Genomic DNA, 18,141 nt, shown 5'->3' with positions numbered 1-18,141 from the left:
TGTGGTAGGAGAATGAGCCAAAAGACATGGGTGCACTTACTGTGAATTTCAGTGATTGATTAGTTTCAGGGAATTAGTAGCAGTTGACTTTACTATAGAAGTAAACATTCTGTAGTAGAAGCAGCAACACAAATCATAGGAAGTTGTTATGAACACATCTCATGCTTTCATCTTGAATGATCAAACAGTTTAGTATTGGAGGCCAGAACTTTTGGTCTGCATATATTTAAAAAAATTGCATATATTTAAGCTATATTGAATTTTTTTGCTGTCTAGGGAAAGGGATGGGGAGGAAGGGAGAAAAAAAATAAGGTAATAAAAAAGTTTTGCAAGGGTGAATGTTGAAAATTACCTTTGCATGTGTATTTTGACAAATGAAGCTATCATAAAAAATAAAAATTTCTCCAGAGTTGAGGTTTCAGTTAGTTGAGGTTTCTTAGAACTTGGATTTATTTCTTCTGTTACAAATGAGATTTTCTTACTAAAGTATGGAGTTGGTGACTTTTTTACATTTTAAATTTTAGAAGAATGTTACCTACCATTGAATTATTAGTGTGAATTGAAGGAGGAAATTAATTCAAGCCTAGAAATGGGCTTTTGTGTGTTTTAACAATCTATTCAAATTGGAGACTGAAGTATCTTTGTTCTAGAGTTGGCAACTTAATTCAGTTTTAGATGAGATACTCAGTTTTTCTCAAGTTACTCATTTTGCTCCTGTTTGAAGATACCTTTAAAAAAGGATTTTGCCCCAGAGGATTGATGATATTAATAGCAGTGCTGTCAGAGTGGAGAAAACATTGGATTTAAATGAGGGGACCCCTTGATTTGACTATGTGGACAATTCACTTGTTCTCAAGTGAGTTCAATTTCCTCATCCATCAAACAAAAATAATACCTGCTTTCTAGCTATCTTAGAGATTTGTTATTAAATATCAAATGAGAATGCATTTGTCTTATAATAAAAATGCTTTGCAAAAACTAGAATGAATATTAAATTTGAATATTAAAAACAAATTATTTTTAACTTTTAGTGCAATAACATCTAAAAGATACTTCGCTATCTGCAAGTTATATAGTAAATTATTACATACTATATTTGCATCAGGAAGGTTTATTTATGCTGGATTAAGTATAAAGTAGAGCAGTAGCTTAATGACCATGGGGAATTAGGACTTCATGAGAAAATTCCATAAGGTAGTTTCTAGACCATCATATCTTAGATGAATTTTTGCCATTTGTGGCTCTGTTTTATGCATGTAATTCCCCAAATCTCTTTATATTTGCTTTATTTCTAGAATTTGTTAATAGGCCAAATTTCTTTAGGCACTAGTGAGCCTCACTATTATTTTGATACATTGAATTGACATCCTTAACCCTTTTTTTTGAATTGTAATGTTTATGGGACCGCCTGACCCCCCAAAAAAAATTCTTTCCTGATACATATACACAGTGGTAATTATTTGTGACTGTCTGTGTATTCACAGATTCATATGTGAACTCAGTATTCTCATATCTGTGGCCAGCCAGCTCCATATCCCACTAAAACGGGGTTTCTTGCCTTTTAAATTTATAGTCCATTTATCTTAGTCTTGGAGAAAAGATGGGCATTTGATTTAAAAATTATTGTAGCAACTATGTAGCAAATGATTTTGGAATTTTTTTTCTTGAAATTAAGCTGCCATTGAAGGTAAATTTATTTTACACATTTATGTATAATAAACTCCTTCTTCTATATCTTTGTTTATTCTAGGTATCGTAAATTGGCACTTAAGTGGCACCCAGATAAAAATCCTGAAAATAAAGAAGAAGCAGAAAGGAGATTCAAACAAGTAGCTGAGGCATATGAGGTGTTATCAGATGGTAAGAATAACAGAATTTTAATGTACTTTGGATGCTTAAGATAAAGTTTTTTTTATTCTCTCTCTAAATTAAAGCTTTTTATTTATAGAGCATATGCATGAGTAATTTTTCAACATTGACCCTTACAAAACTTTGTTAGAAAATTTTCCCTTCTTCCCCCTGTCCCTCTCCTAGATGACAAGTAGTTCAATACATGTTTAATATGTTAAAATACATGTTAAATCCAATATATGCATACATATTTATACAGTTAACTTGTTGCAGAAGAAAAATCTGATCAAGAAGGGAAAAAAAAACTTGAGAGAACAAAATGCAAGCAAACATCAACAAAGTATGAAAATGCTATGTTGTGTTCCACACTCAGTTTCCACAGGCCTCACTTGGGGTGTAGATGGCTCTCTTCATTACTGAACAATTGTAACTGCTTATAATCATCTCATTGTGTAAGAGAGCCATGTCCATCAGAATTGATCATTGTATAATCTTGTTGTTGCCATGTACAATGATCTCCTGGTTCTGCTCATTTCACTTAGCATCAGTTCATATAAGTCTCTCCAGGACTCTCTGAAATCACCCTGTTGGTCATTTCTTACAGAACAATAATATTCCATAACATTCAAAGAAGTATAACCTATTCAGCCATTCTCCAATTGATAGGTATCCATTCAGTTTACAGTGTTTAGCGCTGTAAAAAGGGCTGCCACAAACATTTTTGCATGTGGGTTCTTTTCCCTCCTTTAAGATCTCTTTGGATATAAGCTCAGTAGACACACTGCTGGGTCAAAAAGTATGCACAGTTTGATAACTTTTTTTTTTTTTTTTTAATTTTTTATTTAATAATTACATTATATTGACACTCATTTCTGTTCCGATTTTTTTTTCCCCTCCCTCCCTCCACCCCCTCCCCTAGATGGCAAGCAGTCCTTTATATGTTGGATATGTTGCAGTATATCCTAGATACAATATATGTTTGCAGAACCGAACAGTTCTCTTGTTGCGTAGGGAGAATTGGATTCAGAAGGTATAAATAATCCGGGAAGAAAAACAAAAATGCAGATAGTTCACATTCGTTTCCCAGTGTTCTTTCTTTGGGTGTAGCTGCTTTTGTCCGTCATTTATCAATTGAAACTCAGTTAGGTCTCTTTGTCAAAGAAATCCACTTCCATCAAAATATGTCCTCATACAATATCGTTGTCGAAGTGTATAATGATCTCCTGGTTCTGCTCATTTCACTTAGCATCAGTTCGTGTAGGTCTCTCCAAGCCTCTCTGTATTCATCCTGCTGGTCATTTCTTACAGAACAATAATATTCCATAACATTCATATACCACAATTTACCCAGCCATTCTCCAATTGATGGGCATCCATTCATTTTCCAGTTTCTAGCCACTACAAACAGGGCTGCTACAAACATTTTGGCACATACAGGTCCCTTTCCCTTCTTTAGTATTTCTTTGGGATATAAGCCCAATAGAAACACTGCTGGATCAAAGGATATGCACATTTTGATAATTTTTTGGGCATAATTCCAGATTGCTCTCCAGAATGGTTGGATTCGTTCACAACTCCACCAACAATGTATTAGCGTCCCAGTTTTCACCACATCCCCTTCAATGTTTGTCACTTTTTCCTTTCAGAAGATAATAGTATTCTAAGTCCAAGTGATGAATGTACAATAATTTGCCTTTTAAAGCAGATTTTGGTGTAAAATTCCAAAACATCATGATTTCAAGAGGAAAGGAAATGAAGATCTAGTTTTCACAACGTTCTGGAAAATATGATTTAACAAATAATAGCTATGAATGGTTTGAAATAGCTTGGGGTGTTTTGGGTTTCCATAGATTGTATGATGATGGTTCTTAATATAAAAACAATACCCATTATCTCTCAAATGGTATGTAACATTGGAATTTTTTGGAGGGGGGGGATGTCCTGGGTTTGTGAAAGAAAATTTTATTTGGTTACGATTAGTGACAGACTGACTGGATATTAAGTATTTAGCATTTTGTTAGCAATTTATTGTCGAAACTGGTGGAATAGTCTTATTCTGATTAATCTTCAGGATAAAATTTTCTCAAATAATTATCAAAGCCAGTTAATTCTGTTCTATTTTCTAATCAAAGAAGATCCTTTTTATTTAATATAGAAGCTAAATCAGCAATGAAAATATCCTTGAAGCAAGGTAAATCTGCAAGATTTTTCTTAAGTCTTCTTAGACTTCATAGTGTAGTGCTGATATTCTTGTGGAAGGTCTTAGAGTAAAACTAATCAGAAGAAATAGGGGTATATAGTCTTAGATGTCTCACTTGTTGAAAGGTCAATTATAATTTGTTTCAATTGAATAAGATTAAATAAATTCTATATTTTTTCATTTCTCTATTTTGTGGTGTTGGTAGTGGTGATGATGGTGGTTATGTATGTACTTGTCCAGTCACAAAGTCAATAAATATATACACCAGCTGCCACAATTTTGAACTATTATTCCCGTAGATAATTTGTGAGAATTGAATAAATTTTTCATAACATAATCATAAATCTGATGTAGACTATTACACTGCTTTTCTCTATTCAAGAACAGTTAAATGGCCTTTTCTTATGTAAAAGAATTGGAACCTAATTTTATGTTGTAACATTTACTACATCTAATCAGCAAGTCTCAGAGTTAATAGCATCTGATTTAAATATTCCAAAGAAAAGCTGATTATAAATAAAATTGTATTTGGAGCTGGAATTAGCCAAAATTGTATCTTTTATAGTTCATTTTGATATTTGGTAATAATAAACCAGTGAGAATTTTTAGAAATTTTTTCCCCAGTTGTGCAAAGTAAAGTCATTTTAAAGACAATTTTAGAAAGATGTTCCCTAAGGATTCATTTTTGCTGTGAAACCATAGATTTTAGAAAATTCAGTTAAAAACTATTTCCCCAAATCTGTAGTTGTGCACCTGTAATTCCCCCGCCCCCCCTTCTTTTCCCCCCCACCCCCCTCCCCCCCACGTTGACAGATTGTTATACTTTAAAAGTTCATAGGCAGAAATCCTCATTATTGGGTTATAGCTGAAACCTGTAATTTTTTTTTTTTTTTAAATGTATTACTTGGGTCCTTTCTAGTAATACTATTAGATGACACAAACTTGTTTAAGCTAAGGCATGTTTCAGTAAGTTTCAGACTCATGAAATCATAAAACCATTACACTCCAGACCTTCCAATTTACAAGATTAAGTTTTGTTTTTAAAATAAAACTTTTTGTATCAAATGCAGAGTAAAACTAGTTCTTAGGTATTGAGTTGTTATTGAAAGCTGAATCCACTGGCCTGTATCTCTGAGAATAAATGGTTGATTGTGAATTCATAGGGATAGGTGTCTTGAGGTCTAAGTATGTGCTATTACAGATCTTCATTCTGAGCTTCTCAGTGGAAAACTACAGGCAAGATAGTATTTAGTGTGAAAGTCGGTAACTTGGTGGCTAATTTCATCCAGAGTGGACATTTATAAACTTTCCTCTGCATGCAATCAGATTACAGGTAAAAGACTTGGTTTGTTTACCATGACATAGGATGCTTTAGTATTCTTTTTACTTAAAGAAAGCTTCAACTTTCATGTTATCATGAAAGAAGTACCCATGGCTATTTATGGTAGAGTGGAATAGAGAAGAGATGGAGTCTTTCCTTGACTTGTACATTGTCCAGCTAGTTCTTTTAAAACTAAATTGCAGCTTAGATGGGAAATGAAATCACAACTGTTGTAATGCTTTTCTCCCTTTTCTATTCCACATACCCCCAACTGCCATCCCTCAGAGCCTTGAATTTGTTTCCTTAATATATGCAAAGGTTTAGAATACAAGTGAAATATTTTGAAAATTCTTAAATTTCATATTTGGAATATTAAGATAAATGTCTATATAAAATTTATATCAAGAATCTTTGTATCTTTTATTATAAGCTTCATATGTGATATCTTTCTCAAGATAAATATGCTTACATAATAAGTTCTCTCCATTTGTCTCACATGTTATTCCATCTATGGTTTCTGTGGCATTTTTCTTAATACCCCTCTCCTCCTCATCTCTGCTTCTACTTCTTACTGGGTTTCTTTCAGGATTGGCTCAGGCCCATCTTCAGAAGGATGGCCTTTCCAGTCTCTTTTTCTCGAAGTTGCATATTATTTACTTTCACTCCTTTCCCAGCATACTCAAAGAGGAATGAGTATACTGGGATTATTCCTTAGATGATGGAGGGAAGTTTAAAATTAGAAAGTGGCTAATAATGGTACTGATCTCTCTATCATGTATCTTTATTGAGGAAGATCTCTTAAGACTATGTATTTTTTTTGCTTCTTATGCTTTGTATTTTTTTGTGTGTGCTTTTCTTAGGTACTAAATAAATGGGAATTTTATTGAATTAGGTTCTCATTGTTGCCAGTTACCAACACTACCCAAATTGAGATTTAACCACAATTTTTCCCTGGTCTGCTATAATTTGATTAAAAAGTGATTTTCTGAATGCTATGGAATATTAATGTTCTATACAAAACATTAAGTGGGATGATATCAGAGAGATCTGGAGAGACTTAACATGAACCTGATGCCAAATGAAATGAGCAGAACTAGCAGAACCAGCAGAACCAGGAGATCATTGTACAGGCAACATCAATTCAATGTACATGGCTCTCTTCAACAATGGGATGATTCAGACCAGTTCCAATAATCTTGTGATGAAGAGAGTCATCTACATGTGGGAAAGTAGTGTGGTTCACAACATAGCATTCTCACTCTTTTTCTTTTTCTTTCTTTTTTTTTTTTTTTAATTTCTTTTTAAAAATTTTTAAAATTTATTTTATTTAATAATAATTTTATATTGACAGAATCCATGCCAGGGTAATTTTTTTTTACAACATTATCCCTTGCACTCTCTTCTGTTCCAATTTTTCCCCTCCCGCACTCCACCCCCTCCCCTAGATGGCAAGCAGTCCTATATATGTTAGATATGTTGCAGTATATCCTAGATACAGTATATGTTTGCAGAACCGAACAGTTGTCTTGTTGCACATTCGTTTCCCAGTGTTCTTTCTTTGGGTGTAGCTGCTTCTGTCCATCATTTATCAATTGAAAAACTGAGTTAGGTCTCTTTGTCAAAGAAATCCACTTCCATCAAAATATGTCCTCATACAATATCGTTGTCGAAGTGTATCATGATCTCCAGGTTCTGCTCATTTCACTTAGCATCAGTTCATGTAAGTCTCTCCAAGCCTCTCTGTATTCATCCTGCTGGTCATTCCTTACAGAACAATAATATTCCATAATATTCATATACCACAATTTACCCAGCCATTCTCCAATTGATGGGCATTCATTCAATTTCCAGTTTCTAGCCACCACAAACAGGGCTGCCACAAACATTTTGGCACATACAAGTCCCTTTCCCTTCTTTAGTATCTCTTTGGGGTATAAGCCCAGTAGTAGTAGCACTGCTGGATCAAAGGGTATGCACAGTTTGATAACTTTTTAGGGATAATTCCAGATTGCTCTCCAGAATGGTTGGATTCGTTCACAACTCCAGCAACAATGCATCAGTGTCCCAGTTTTCCTGCATCCCCTCCAACATTCATCATTATTTTTTCCTGTCATCTTAGCCAATCTGACAGGTGTGTAGTGGTATCTCAGAGTTGTCTTAATTTGCACATCTCTTGATTAATAGTGATTTGGAACACTCTTCATATGAGTGGTAATAGTTTCAATTTCATCATCTGAAAATTGTCTGTTCATATCCTTTGACCATTTATCAATTGGAGAATGGCTTGATTTCTTATAAATTGGAAATGAGGCCTTTATCAGAACCTTTAACTGTGAAGATGTTTTCCCAGTTTGTTGTTTCCCTTCTAATCTTGTTTGCATTAGTTTTGTTTGTACAAAGGCTTTATAATTTGATATAATCAAAATTTTCTATTTTGTGATCAATAATGGTCTCTAGTTCATTTTTGGTCACAAATTTCTTTCTCCTCCACAAGTCTGAGAGATAAACTATCCTATGTTCCTCTAATTTATTTATAATCTCGTTCTTTATGCCTAGGTCATGGACCCATTTTGATCTTACCTTGGTGTATATGGTGTTAAGTGTGGGTCCATGCCTCACTCTTTTTCTTGTTGCTCTACTTGCATCTTTTTTGGTTTGATTTGATTTTTTTTGTACAGCAAGATCGTTGTAGAAATATGTATGCATATATTATATTTAACATTTCTACCATGTTTAACATATATTTGACTACTTGCCATCTGGGGGAGGGGGAATGGGAGAAGAGAGGGAAAAGCTGGAACACAGGGCTTTGCAAGAGCTAACATCATAATTATCTACACATGTCTTTTGAAAAATAAAAAGCTTTAAATACAAAAAATTGCCTCAAGAAGAAGCTAGAGTTATCAGTCAGGCAATGAGTTTAAGTGCTTTTTATATGCCAGGTATTGTGCTAAGTGCTGGACATAACAAAGGCCACACCTTCTCCCCCCTTCGTCCCCCAAACAAACCCACCTTCTTTAAAGGGGAAGGAAGAAAAGAAACATTTTATCATGTATCTTGCACTGTGCTTTTCTTCTAATGCTTATTATAGCTCTTTATTAGCTTTGATGCATTTATCATGTTTTAGATTATATCTCTATGAATATATATCATTTTTTCTAATACTTCATAGACTATTTGAGAAAAGGGAGCTTGTTTATTTTAAAAATTTCCCTTCATTATTAGCATAGAAGTTTGAATTACTCTAAAGTGATTAAATTTATTTGTAAAGATGTAAAAAATTATACTTTATTTTAAAATCAAATACATTTAATAAATAATAAATAAACAATAAATAAGAAATTTTGTGGGGGTGTAAAAGATTATAATTTATTTTAAAGATTTCTAATATGAAGTGTATTTGCTTACAGAACCTTTTGTTAAATTAAATTACTTAAAAATTTCCCAATATCCCCAACTCCCCTCTCCTCCCACCTCACCCCTAGTTCCTGAAATAAATACCTTAAAAAGTGTGTTGCCCTAAAATGTTTGAGGGAATGACAGTGCTATTATTATTAAATCAATAATGGTCAAACATTACCTATTCATTTAATGTGTTTTATTTCTTTTTATTCACCCAAGTAAAATTGATAAATTCTTTTGTACATATGGGGGAGCCTTTTCTTTCTTATTTACCTTGGGGAATATAGTCATAATGTAATCTTTTTAGTAATTCCCCATGCTTTTTTAAGAGTTGCTGAGCCAGAAAACACAGCCGAGCCAGCTGTGAATTTGCATTTTTGTCTTCTCACAGTTCTTCCAGCAATGAGACATTTCCCATTGTTTCCTAACTTTTGCTTGAAAAACAGAAGGCTGTTGGTAAAATGGGAGAACTGGAATCCTTAAAATCTGATTTAAAAACATTATAGCTAATTTAGGATAGAAGATTGATTTCATTTTTCTCCTTATTCCTAATATAATTCCTGTTATTGTTGATAAAATTTTTTTTTTAATGAGAATAAGAATAACTTGCATTACCTATCTTAGAGGGTTAGTATGAGCCTTAAATGAGATAATTTATGTAAAGCATTTTGAAGTTTTCTTTGGAGTGTTATTGAACACTTTCCATTTTATGGTTTTTGTTTCTTTCCTTTGACTACTTGTTTATTTCTGACTTACACCAATTGGTGCTATGAAAAACTTTGTTTATGGATGCTTAACAATAGTATATAATTGGTTAAATATTTTTGCTCTTGATTTGAGGAGGGAAAAGAGTATAAATATATTTATATACATATAGGTATATCTCAGCTTTATTTTTTTCCCCCCGCTATTTAGCCAAAAAACGGGACATCTATGACAAATATGGAAAAGAAGGACTAAATGGTTCAGGTGGAGGAGGTATGTAGTTATTTCACACCAAAAATACAGATTTTTATTTGTTTTTTTCTCTTGATTTGAATTTTTGATTCTTATTTTCAGTAATAGTGACAGTAAAGCTATAAGCGTAATTGTATTTAAGTATAATATACTGTTAATAGTTTATGAAAGCATTTTCTTAGGGAAAAAAACACACCACCAGCTGAACATATAATGAATGACCAAGCTTGAACCAAAAGAAGATTTGATAAAATGCTATTCCATGTCTTTAGAGCAAATTTGGGTTTTTGAGCTCATTTGTGCCGTATTTATAAATATATAAGTAGGTATTGAAATGTTGATTTACATAGCCAGTGTTTTTATTTTTATTTTTTATTCTTTAAACTTTTGTTATGTTTTATTTTTTACATGATCTTTATTTTCAATTATCTTGACCCTCTAGAGAGCTATTACTTGTAATAAAACATTAAAAAAAAGAGGGAAAGAAAGCTTGGCAAAACCAAAAGGACACAAATGTTTTACAAATCCAAAGTTGCTCAGTTCTACTAAAGTATGGAGTAGTATCCTCTTAATTCATATTTTCGTGTGTGTATGTGTATGTATGTGTGTGTGTGTGTGTGTGTGTGTCTGTGTGATTTTCAATTTTCTTTGGGAGAAATATGATTTATTTTTAATATTTTTGATCAGTTACTTTACAAGTAGAAAATTACTATAGAAGACTAGAAAATATGTAAATACCACACATTCTTAATTTAACTTATAAGCTTGATGACTCATATTTCATGCTCCTAAGCCAAGATAATTCTTTAAATATGCTTCATCTAGTCAAAATCAAGTCAGTAATTGTTGGCATGTGGCATCAGTGTGAAATTGAACAACTTCACTAAGGAAAATGGAGCTCTTCCTTTGTATTCTACCTCCAGCACTCATTGCTGCCATCCTTCACTCTCCTGTTAAATACCTCATTTCTTGATGTAGATAGTCCCGATCTTTTATATAAGTAACAATTAACTGACTGAATAAAATCGTTTTAAAAATTGGAGAAATCTAATGGATTTCTTTGCTGTTTCCCACATTTGAATTCTCCCCCATCCCGTGTGTGTGTGTGTGTGTGTGTGTGTGTGTGTGTGTGTGTGTGTGTATGTATTTCTGTCTCTCTCTGCCCCTTCCCCCTTTTCTGAATAGGATTTTATTTTTATCAATTAAATGTAAAGGCATTTTTTCATTTTCAACATTAATTTCTGAAAGATTGATTTCCAGCTTTTGAAATTCAGATTTTTCTCCTTCCCTTCTTTATCCTTCAAGACAGCAATTAATCTGATGATATAAGTTATACCTGTATGGTCATCTTAAACTTATTTCTCTTTTGTTATGTTGCGAAAAGAAAGTCTAAACAAAAGAGAAAAAACATGAGAAGGAAAAAGCAAAAAAAAAAAAAATTTTAAAATGAAAATTATGCTTTCATCCAAATTCAGTCTTTGTAGTTCTTTCGGGATGTAAATGGTATTTTTCATCTGTGGTGTATTGGAATTGTCTTAGATGTCTATCATAATTGATATGATGTGAATTTTAATAAGGCTTTTCTGAAGACAAATTTGGTCTTTAAAAATTCAAAATCAATGATGTATAAACCAGTATAAATGAAGCTGATATAAAATCTATGCCATTTGGAGTAAAACCAGAAACATAATGGTGTCTTAGTTAAATTCTAAAAATATAGCAGAAAATATTGTCCCTTAAGTTTGCTCAGTACTGTAGTGGTGACCATGAAACTCATGAGTCTCTTCTTCATTGTATTTTTTAAAAATGAGAGTTGTGTGCATTATAGAAGTTAACAAGATTAATGTAGTATTTATCCTTCTACTGTACAATTAAGGCAGGGTATCTTAAAACATGAACATTTTGTGTTTGTGCTTTAGAAACCCAGATTTATGAATTGATTAAATGTTACTCTCTTCTGTGTAGGACTTTGCTATGTCTTCCTAAAGTATATGATATAGAAACAGTAGAGTGAGAATTAAAAACATAATTTTCTTAAACCATTTCTACAGGTGGAAGTCATTTTGATAATCCATTTGAATATGGATTCACATTCCGGAACCCAGATGATGTCTTCAGGGAATTTTTTGGTGGAAGGGACCCATTTTCATTTGACTTCTTTGGTAAGCTACTGGTTATGGTATTGTATTCCTGGTATGATGGCACTATGTAAAATGTAACAGTGTTTAAGGTTTACTTAATCAGATTTTTTTTTTTTACTGGATTTATGGTTTTCTATTTAAAATACATGGAAAATTTCTAACTGTCATTTTAGGTTTGTCTATGTTATAGGGACTTCTCATGGTTTTTTTTTTTTTTTTTTTTTTTAAAGTCATTTTAAAGTCATTTAGTTGAAAGTATAAAATAAGAATTTAACTTTATTTTGCCAGCTTATAAGTGGGGAAAACTTAAGGGTTCAGATGTTGCGTACATATGTTGGTTCCCATTTGGAAAACTGGTTCTTAAGCTAAGTGTATGTTTGTTTGCCATGTATAGAAACCATAAGTGATAGCTTAGGTATTCTTCAGAAGCAGAAGAAATTTTAGTCTAATCTACCAATAATCCTCTTTTTTTTTTTTTTTTAAAGTGTGGAGTACTCTGCTCTTTGGGTTCAGTTTTGTCAAAAGGAGGGTGGGAAAGATATCACCAGATGCAGATCCTGGAGATGTTCTTTGAAGTGAAAAAATAGTTTTGTAAGGCGAGGTAGTGTTTGATTAGGATTGCTTTTTCCTTGGTTAGGATTATGGACTTCATGATCACATAGGTTTCTTGTTCGTCTTTGCTACTTTTTAACATATGCCTTCACTATTAAAGAAACATTTACTAAGCGTCTATTCTTCAAAGAACTGTGCTTTGGCTATCCTTCAAGGCTTGTCAGGTACCTTGATGTCAAGTCAGCATTTTGCTGTAGTGTTTTTTCCCCCTTTTCTAGTTGGCTGTTTGAACTATCAGGGTGTTCAATTGCATGCACTGCCTATGTTGGAGGTCAGGGTTGAAATTGTGCTGCTACAGCCACTTTTGTCTTCTGGCTCATTGAAGGGGGAAATACACCCTGTGTTTCCCCCTCATTTCCCCGGAGCCTGATTGGAGAAAGTGATCACCATCTGGACCTCCCCCCAGGAGGGAAACAAGAAGATCAATTCTGTCTACAAAGAATACAGGGGAAAACAAGTGGAGCCCCCTGCCCATCGTAGGCACAGAAGAGGAATTAAATCACCAGCACTTCGGGTAGGTAATAGGTTTTATTTATGGTGCAACTCTACAATATATCGTGTGGGAATGGAAAAAATTCCATCATTCACTTTCATGATCCCACACTTTTAGTCTTTTAAAGAAACCTGATAGGAAAAGGGAAAAAACGATGTGATTTCCATTTTCATTTACACAAAGTAACAGCTTAAAGACCAAGTACATACCTAAAAAAAGGAGCAGAAGTTTATGGCAAGATATGCACAATGAATATATGGGGATCTTGTTAATCCTTTTTATTAAGGACTAAATGTTAAGGGACCAGTTAGTTGTCTGGAAACTTCCCCCATCTATGAATCATAACATACTTCAAGAAATTGCAAAGCAGCCTTTACTGACACAAATATTGCCTGTGAATTGGGAATGAAATAAATTGAAGGGAAGGGGAGAGAGGTGGTTAGAGAATGCAACTACTTCTCAGTCTCCTTGTGTCATTATCATCCTTTCATATGAAGGGATCTAGTCTGCTGTTCAGAATTAGATCCCCAGCAGCCACTAGCAGGTTGTGCTTGTAACACCTTTTATGGTTATGTCTGTAAGTTTTGATTGCAAGTATAAATTTATGTGGCTATTGAGTATATCTAAAGATCCAATATATGAATATTCACATAATTAATGAAGGCAGAACTCTTTGTTTTAACAAGAAATTGTTAGAGATAGTAGAAATACTAGAACTAGTACTTGCTAATTGTTCTGTCAGTATTTTTCTTGCTATCTTTAGCTAATATAGAGTACTTACGCTACTCATTTTTCTTAGGGGAAAAGGAAAGTAAGGGCAGAGAATTTTTAGTTTTTTTTTTTTTTTTTTGATGGACTACTGTTTCTAATGTAACCAGGGAGAAGAAGGCCTAATTTTTGTGAAAACTCATATTTTCAATTCTCCTCTCTGGGAGGTAATTTTAACTCTTTTTCCCTTGAAAGTAGGGTGATTAGATTAATTTCCTTTTTAGTTCTGATTCTATCTTTAGAGTTGTTGAATATGGTTTTTCTTTAATGATAACAAAAGTGGGAAGTATTATTCAGTAATGACTGGTTTCATTTAAATCCCATCTTTTGATTTCCATTTAGGAGAAAAAAGGAGGTTATATGACTCAAACTAAACTTCTTTGTAACATTTTTCATGAGTAATTTTCAGATATGGATCTTTTAAACTAAAAATGGTTATTCTAGGAAAGCTTAGTGTTTTTATGTATGAATATGGTTTATAAGAAAAAGTAAAGTAGTTGATAGTAAAGAGAAATTATATTACATGTAAATAAAGGCTTTCAAAAATTAGCCTATTTTAAAAATTGTAATAGTAGAAGGCACTCTTTTTCTTAAATATCTTTTTTGGAAGTCTTGATATTTCCCAACTTCTCATTTTCCAAACCCCTTTGTTATCTTACCACTGCCTGCTCCTTTTTTATATTTATGACTTACATTAGTTTGGCAGTGACACTTCTTCCATTCTTATAGGTCTTCTAGGTGGCTTCCATTTTCAGTCACTAAGGATTTACGCAAGGGAAAAGAGGATGCTTGATGGCTTCCACGTGTATGAAGTAACTGTCCGTCCTGCTGGTGGTATGTTTAGTGTAGATTTGGGTGAATTCAGGGATTCTCAGCTTTATTTTGAAATTGGGCTTTTTTTCCCCCCCTTTTGTTATTTCCACGATGCAGGAGATTATCTATAAAGCTCTTTAATGAATTTGCTGTTTTTTTGTTTTTGTTTTTGTTTTTTTGTTTTTATTTTTATGTTTTTTGTTTGAGCTAACTTAATTTTATTCTTAATTGCACAAAATAATTTTTGAAGTCTTTTATTCCTAGTGCTCTGGTATGTATGTACGTATATGTACTGTTCATTTCAAAAGTGATAATACCAGACACACTTGAATTTTTTAATTAGATTATAAGCACCTTGAATACTATTTCTTGTTTGGGTGCCCTGCATCATAACCAATGTGGAAAATAAACAAGATTAGGCAGAAAAGCATTATCCTTTTTTGGTTTAAAATCTTAGAATAGATTTAGGTAGAAAAACCAGGGGAAGTCTGAAAGGGATATAGTTGATGTCTAAGGACATGTTACACGTGGTGATAGGCAGTAACTCTTGAGGACAAAATAATAAGAGGGTTTAATTTATAGCAGTAAAAAAATTGGGATAGATGTTAGGATGAAGTTTGATTCAAAAGTTGATAAAGGAATAGTTTCCCTATGGAGCTTAGAAATTCATATCCTGGCTTTAAGATCAACTCTGAAAACTGATTAACAGGGTGTGACTATAAATACCTACCTTTATGGGAGGTTAGTAGATTAGTTGGTGACTAAAAGCTTTGTGTCCATACGGATGTTAATCGGGAGTTTTTAGCATAAAAGGATTATACAACTTGGTTTAGAGCCACTTAAATATTTTAATATGTCATTGATGGCACCATTAAAGTAAATTACTTAGACATTTTCCTTACTGTGAACCCACATTTTTTTCCCCATAAAATTTTGGGGTGGGGTGAATATAGTTAGTTATATTACTTGCAATTATCATTTTTTTAAAATTCATTAAGGCAGGCAGGCATAAGGATCCTAATCTTAAAAATTCTTATGAGCTCAAGTGTTCACAGTGGTTTTTTATTTAAACATTTCCCCTTATATTAATTTTTTTTAGCTTTGGGAATAAATAAGATAATGAATTAGAGAAAGATAAGAATCAAAAGAAGAGAAATACAGGAGAGAGTTTAGGTCATTTGAAAACACAATCCATATATGAATCTGAGATAGTTTAATGTTATATTTTTCTAAGCCATGAATAAACATTAATATGGTGAGTCATTTTACCCTACCAGGATTCGACGAGCTGACCAGTGAAGATTTGGATGCTAATGAGGAATTAGATCAGCCTGGTTTTGAGGAGAAAAGTGATGGGTTTGACGAAATTACCAGTGAAGATAGCAGTGAGGTTTTGGATATGGTGTCCAGTGAGGATGAGCTCTGTGTTTCAGGACATCAGTTTTTTGAAGATTTGACCAGTGAGGAACTGGATGTTATCTCTAGTGAAGAGGAACCAAGTGAGGTGAACAGTCGGGGCCCAGGGGAAGTGCTTAGTGAGGAATTGGAAGTTATATCTAGTGAAGAAGAAGCAAGTGAAAGGCTTCCCTATTATGGGGATATGGAAGAGCTCAGCGAAGAATATGAAGAGCTGCTCAGCGAGGAAGAACATAGTGAGGCGGAACGTGAGGCACTACTGGTTTAACAATAAACATTAAAAGAAAATATGGGTGATGACTCATTTTTGTTTTATAAGATACTTGTTAACAGAATTCTGTAACCCGTTTACTCAATAAGCAAAAACAGGGAATCTCAGTTATCCTGAAGAACACCAGGAAATAGGCAAAAAAAAAAAAAAAAAAAGCCAATAAACATCTTGGAGGACTCAGAGGTAGAAGCCACATAATTCAAACATTTAAGGCTCAAGAATTTTCCTACTTATTAGGAAAACCCCTCAGCCCTTCACTTTTATAGCCTTTTTGTTTTAGGCATTAGTTTGTTGTTCCCTAGAACACAGATTAGAAATGGGGGTGGGAAAGAGGTCTTGCCCCATGTCTGCAATAAAAGGTGATCTCTGGGAAGAAAAAGTTTTTTGTTTTGCTTTGTTTATGGGTGGGTGTGGATTTTTTCTTTTTTCTTTTGGAAAGAACTTGGAAGTAGTAAAGGGCTATCTTTACTGCATAATAATAATAATGGTTTGAGAGGGCTTTGTTGTATGATGTAATATGATAACTGATCCTTGTAATTTAATCTTTGATTCGGTTCCCTTTTTCATGAAAGGAAAATTCTTCCCTTCTCTTACTTTCCCTTCTCCCTTCCCTCCCCTGCCATTTTCCCTTCTTTTCCTCTCCCTCTAGCAGGAAGTCACTTAATTTCTATCTTTAGTTTTCCTTTCTATAAACTAACATAATTGGATTAACTCTCAGTGATCATTTCTATCTCCAGATCCTGACCTGAATATGATTAAGTTCTGTTTTGGTGGAGAGAGATAATTTATGGATATTTTATTTTTCCAACGTTTGTTTTTAAATCAAGAAATCTTCATGGAAATACACCACGTGGGGGAAAAAAAAGAGTAGTCCAGAAGTTGTTTCCCCATCCACCTATCCAATGATAACATGAGTCTTATGTGAGAAATATGCTGCAATTATTAAATCTAGTGACTAGATTAGTTTACTAAATGCATCTAAGAGCCATCTGAAACTGCCTCTGATGAGTAAGAGACTTGGGAGCATTTAGAATTTAAGATGTGGTTCGACTGTTTTTGTAGCTTCCCCAATTTTTTTTTTTAAACCATTAATATTTCTTTTCCCTTCTCCCTTTTAATACTCCTACATAAATAAATACGTTTTTGAGAACTTAAAAGTTCATCTCAGCACCAGAGTTTTAAGATCTCCTAAAACTTATATTTTCTTTTCTGCTTAACCTGTAATTATCTTCATGAAGAATTAGAGTTCATCCCAGGAACAAGAAGAAACTCTGTAAACTTGCTCTGAGGTGATGGCAGTGCACGTATGTTAGTGAGCAGTTATTTAACAAAAGTTCAATAGAATAGTGAAAAATTAACTTCACAGTGAGTACTATTGATGTCTCTCTGCATTGCACATGTGTGTTTTTCTGCAAGTATTTCGGCTTTGACAGTATTTATATTTATATATATAATTTGAATGACTTAAGATCAACAGCCAAGAAAACTCTTTTATTATGAATATCGTAGAATTCTAGGTCTTCACATGGTAATGTATTCACTTAAGGTTATCTAGTATGATTCACTTAGATCTTGGGCTCAAGGCTTTAAATTTTGTGTTTCTTGAAAAGTTGAAGCATTTATGGGTGGTGACTGAATTGTGTAGGGTTTTGTTAAATGTTTTTATATAACTTAAATAATTTTTAAATATAATATGTTAAATCCAAGGTAATTTACAAAGAAGTACATGATATTTGAGGGAATGAATGAAAAAATACCTGAATTACAATTTACAATAGCTTCAAATGTTACAATTCTCCAATGAAAAAAGTAATTTTTATGGAGAAATAAAAATTACTTCTCATAGAAATCTAAATTTTTAAAATGAGATTGTTGTATTCTGAAATTTTAGCTTTT

The 18,141-nt window shown here is 33.1% G+C and overlaps 1 protein-coding gene across 5 annotated transcripts in view; it reads left to right on the top strand.

The window, feature by feature from the left end:
• DNAJB6 (DnaJ heat shock protein family (Hsp40) member B6) overlaps positions 1-18,141 on the top strand; it is a 114,192-nt gene that overhangs the window by 32,507 nt on the left and 63,544 nt on the right. For 4 of the 5 annotated variants that reach the window (XM_051961573.1, XM_051961574.1, XM_051961575.1 and 1 more), the window contains 3 exons: positions 1,751-1,860; positions 9,690-9,752; positions 11,783-11,893. In XM_051961573.1, the coding sequence (XP_051817533.1) occupies positions 1,751-1,860; positions 9,690-9,752; positions 11,783-11,893 (284 nt within the window). Of the gene's footprint in view, positions 1-1,750; positions 1,861-9,689; positions 9,753-11,782; positions 11,894-14,474; positions 14,580-15,835; positions 16,263-18,141 lie in introns of those variants that run through there. The other variant, XM_051961576.1, reaches the window with a different exon arrangement.

This window comes from Antechinus flavipes, chromosome 5 (genome assembly GCF_016432865.1).
Source record: "Antechinus flavipes isolate AdamAnt ecotype Samford, QLD, Australia chromosome 5, AdamAnt_v2, whole genome shotgun sequence".
Classification (NCBI taxonomy): domain Eukaryota; kingdom Metazoa; phylum Chordata; class Mammalia; order Dasyuromorphia; family Dasyuridae; genus Antechinus; species Antechinus flavipes.
Note: the sequence above shows the minus strand (reverse complement) of the source record. Positions and strands in the feature narration are given on the sequence as shown.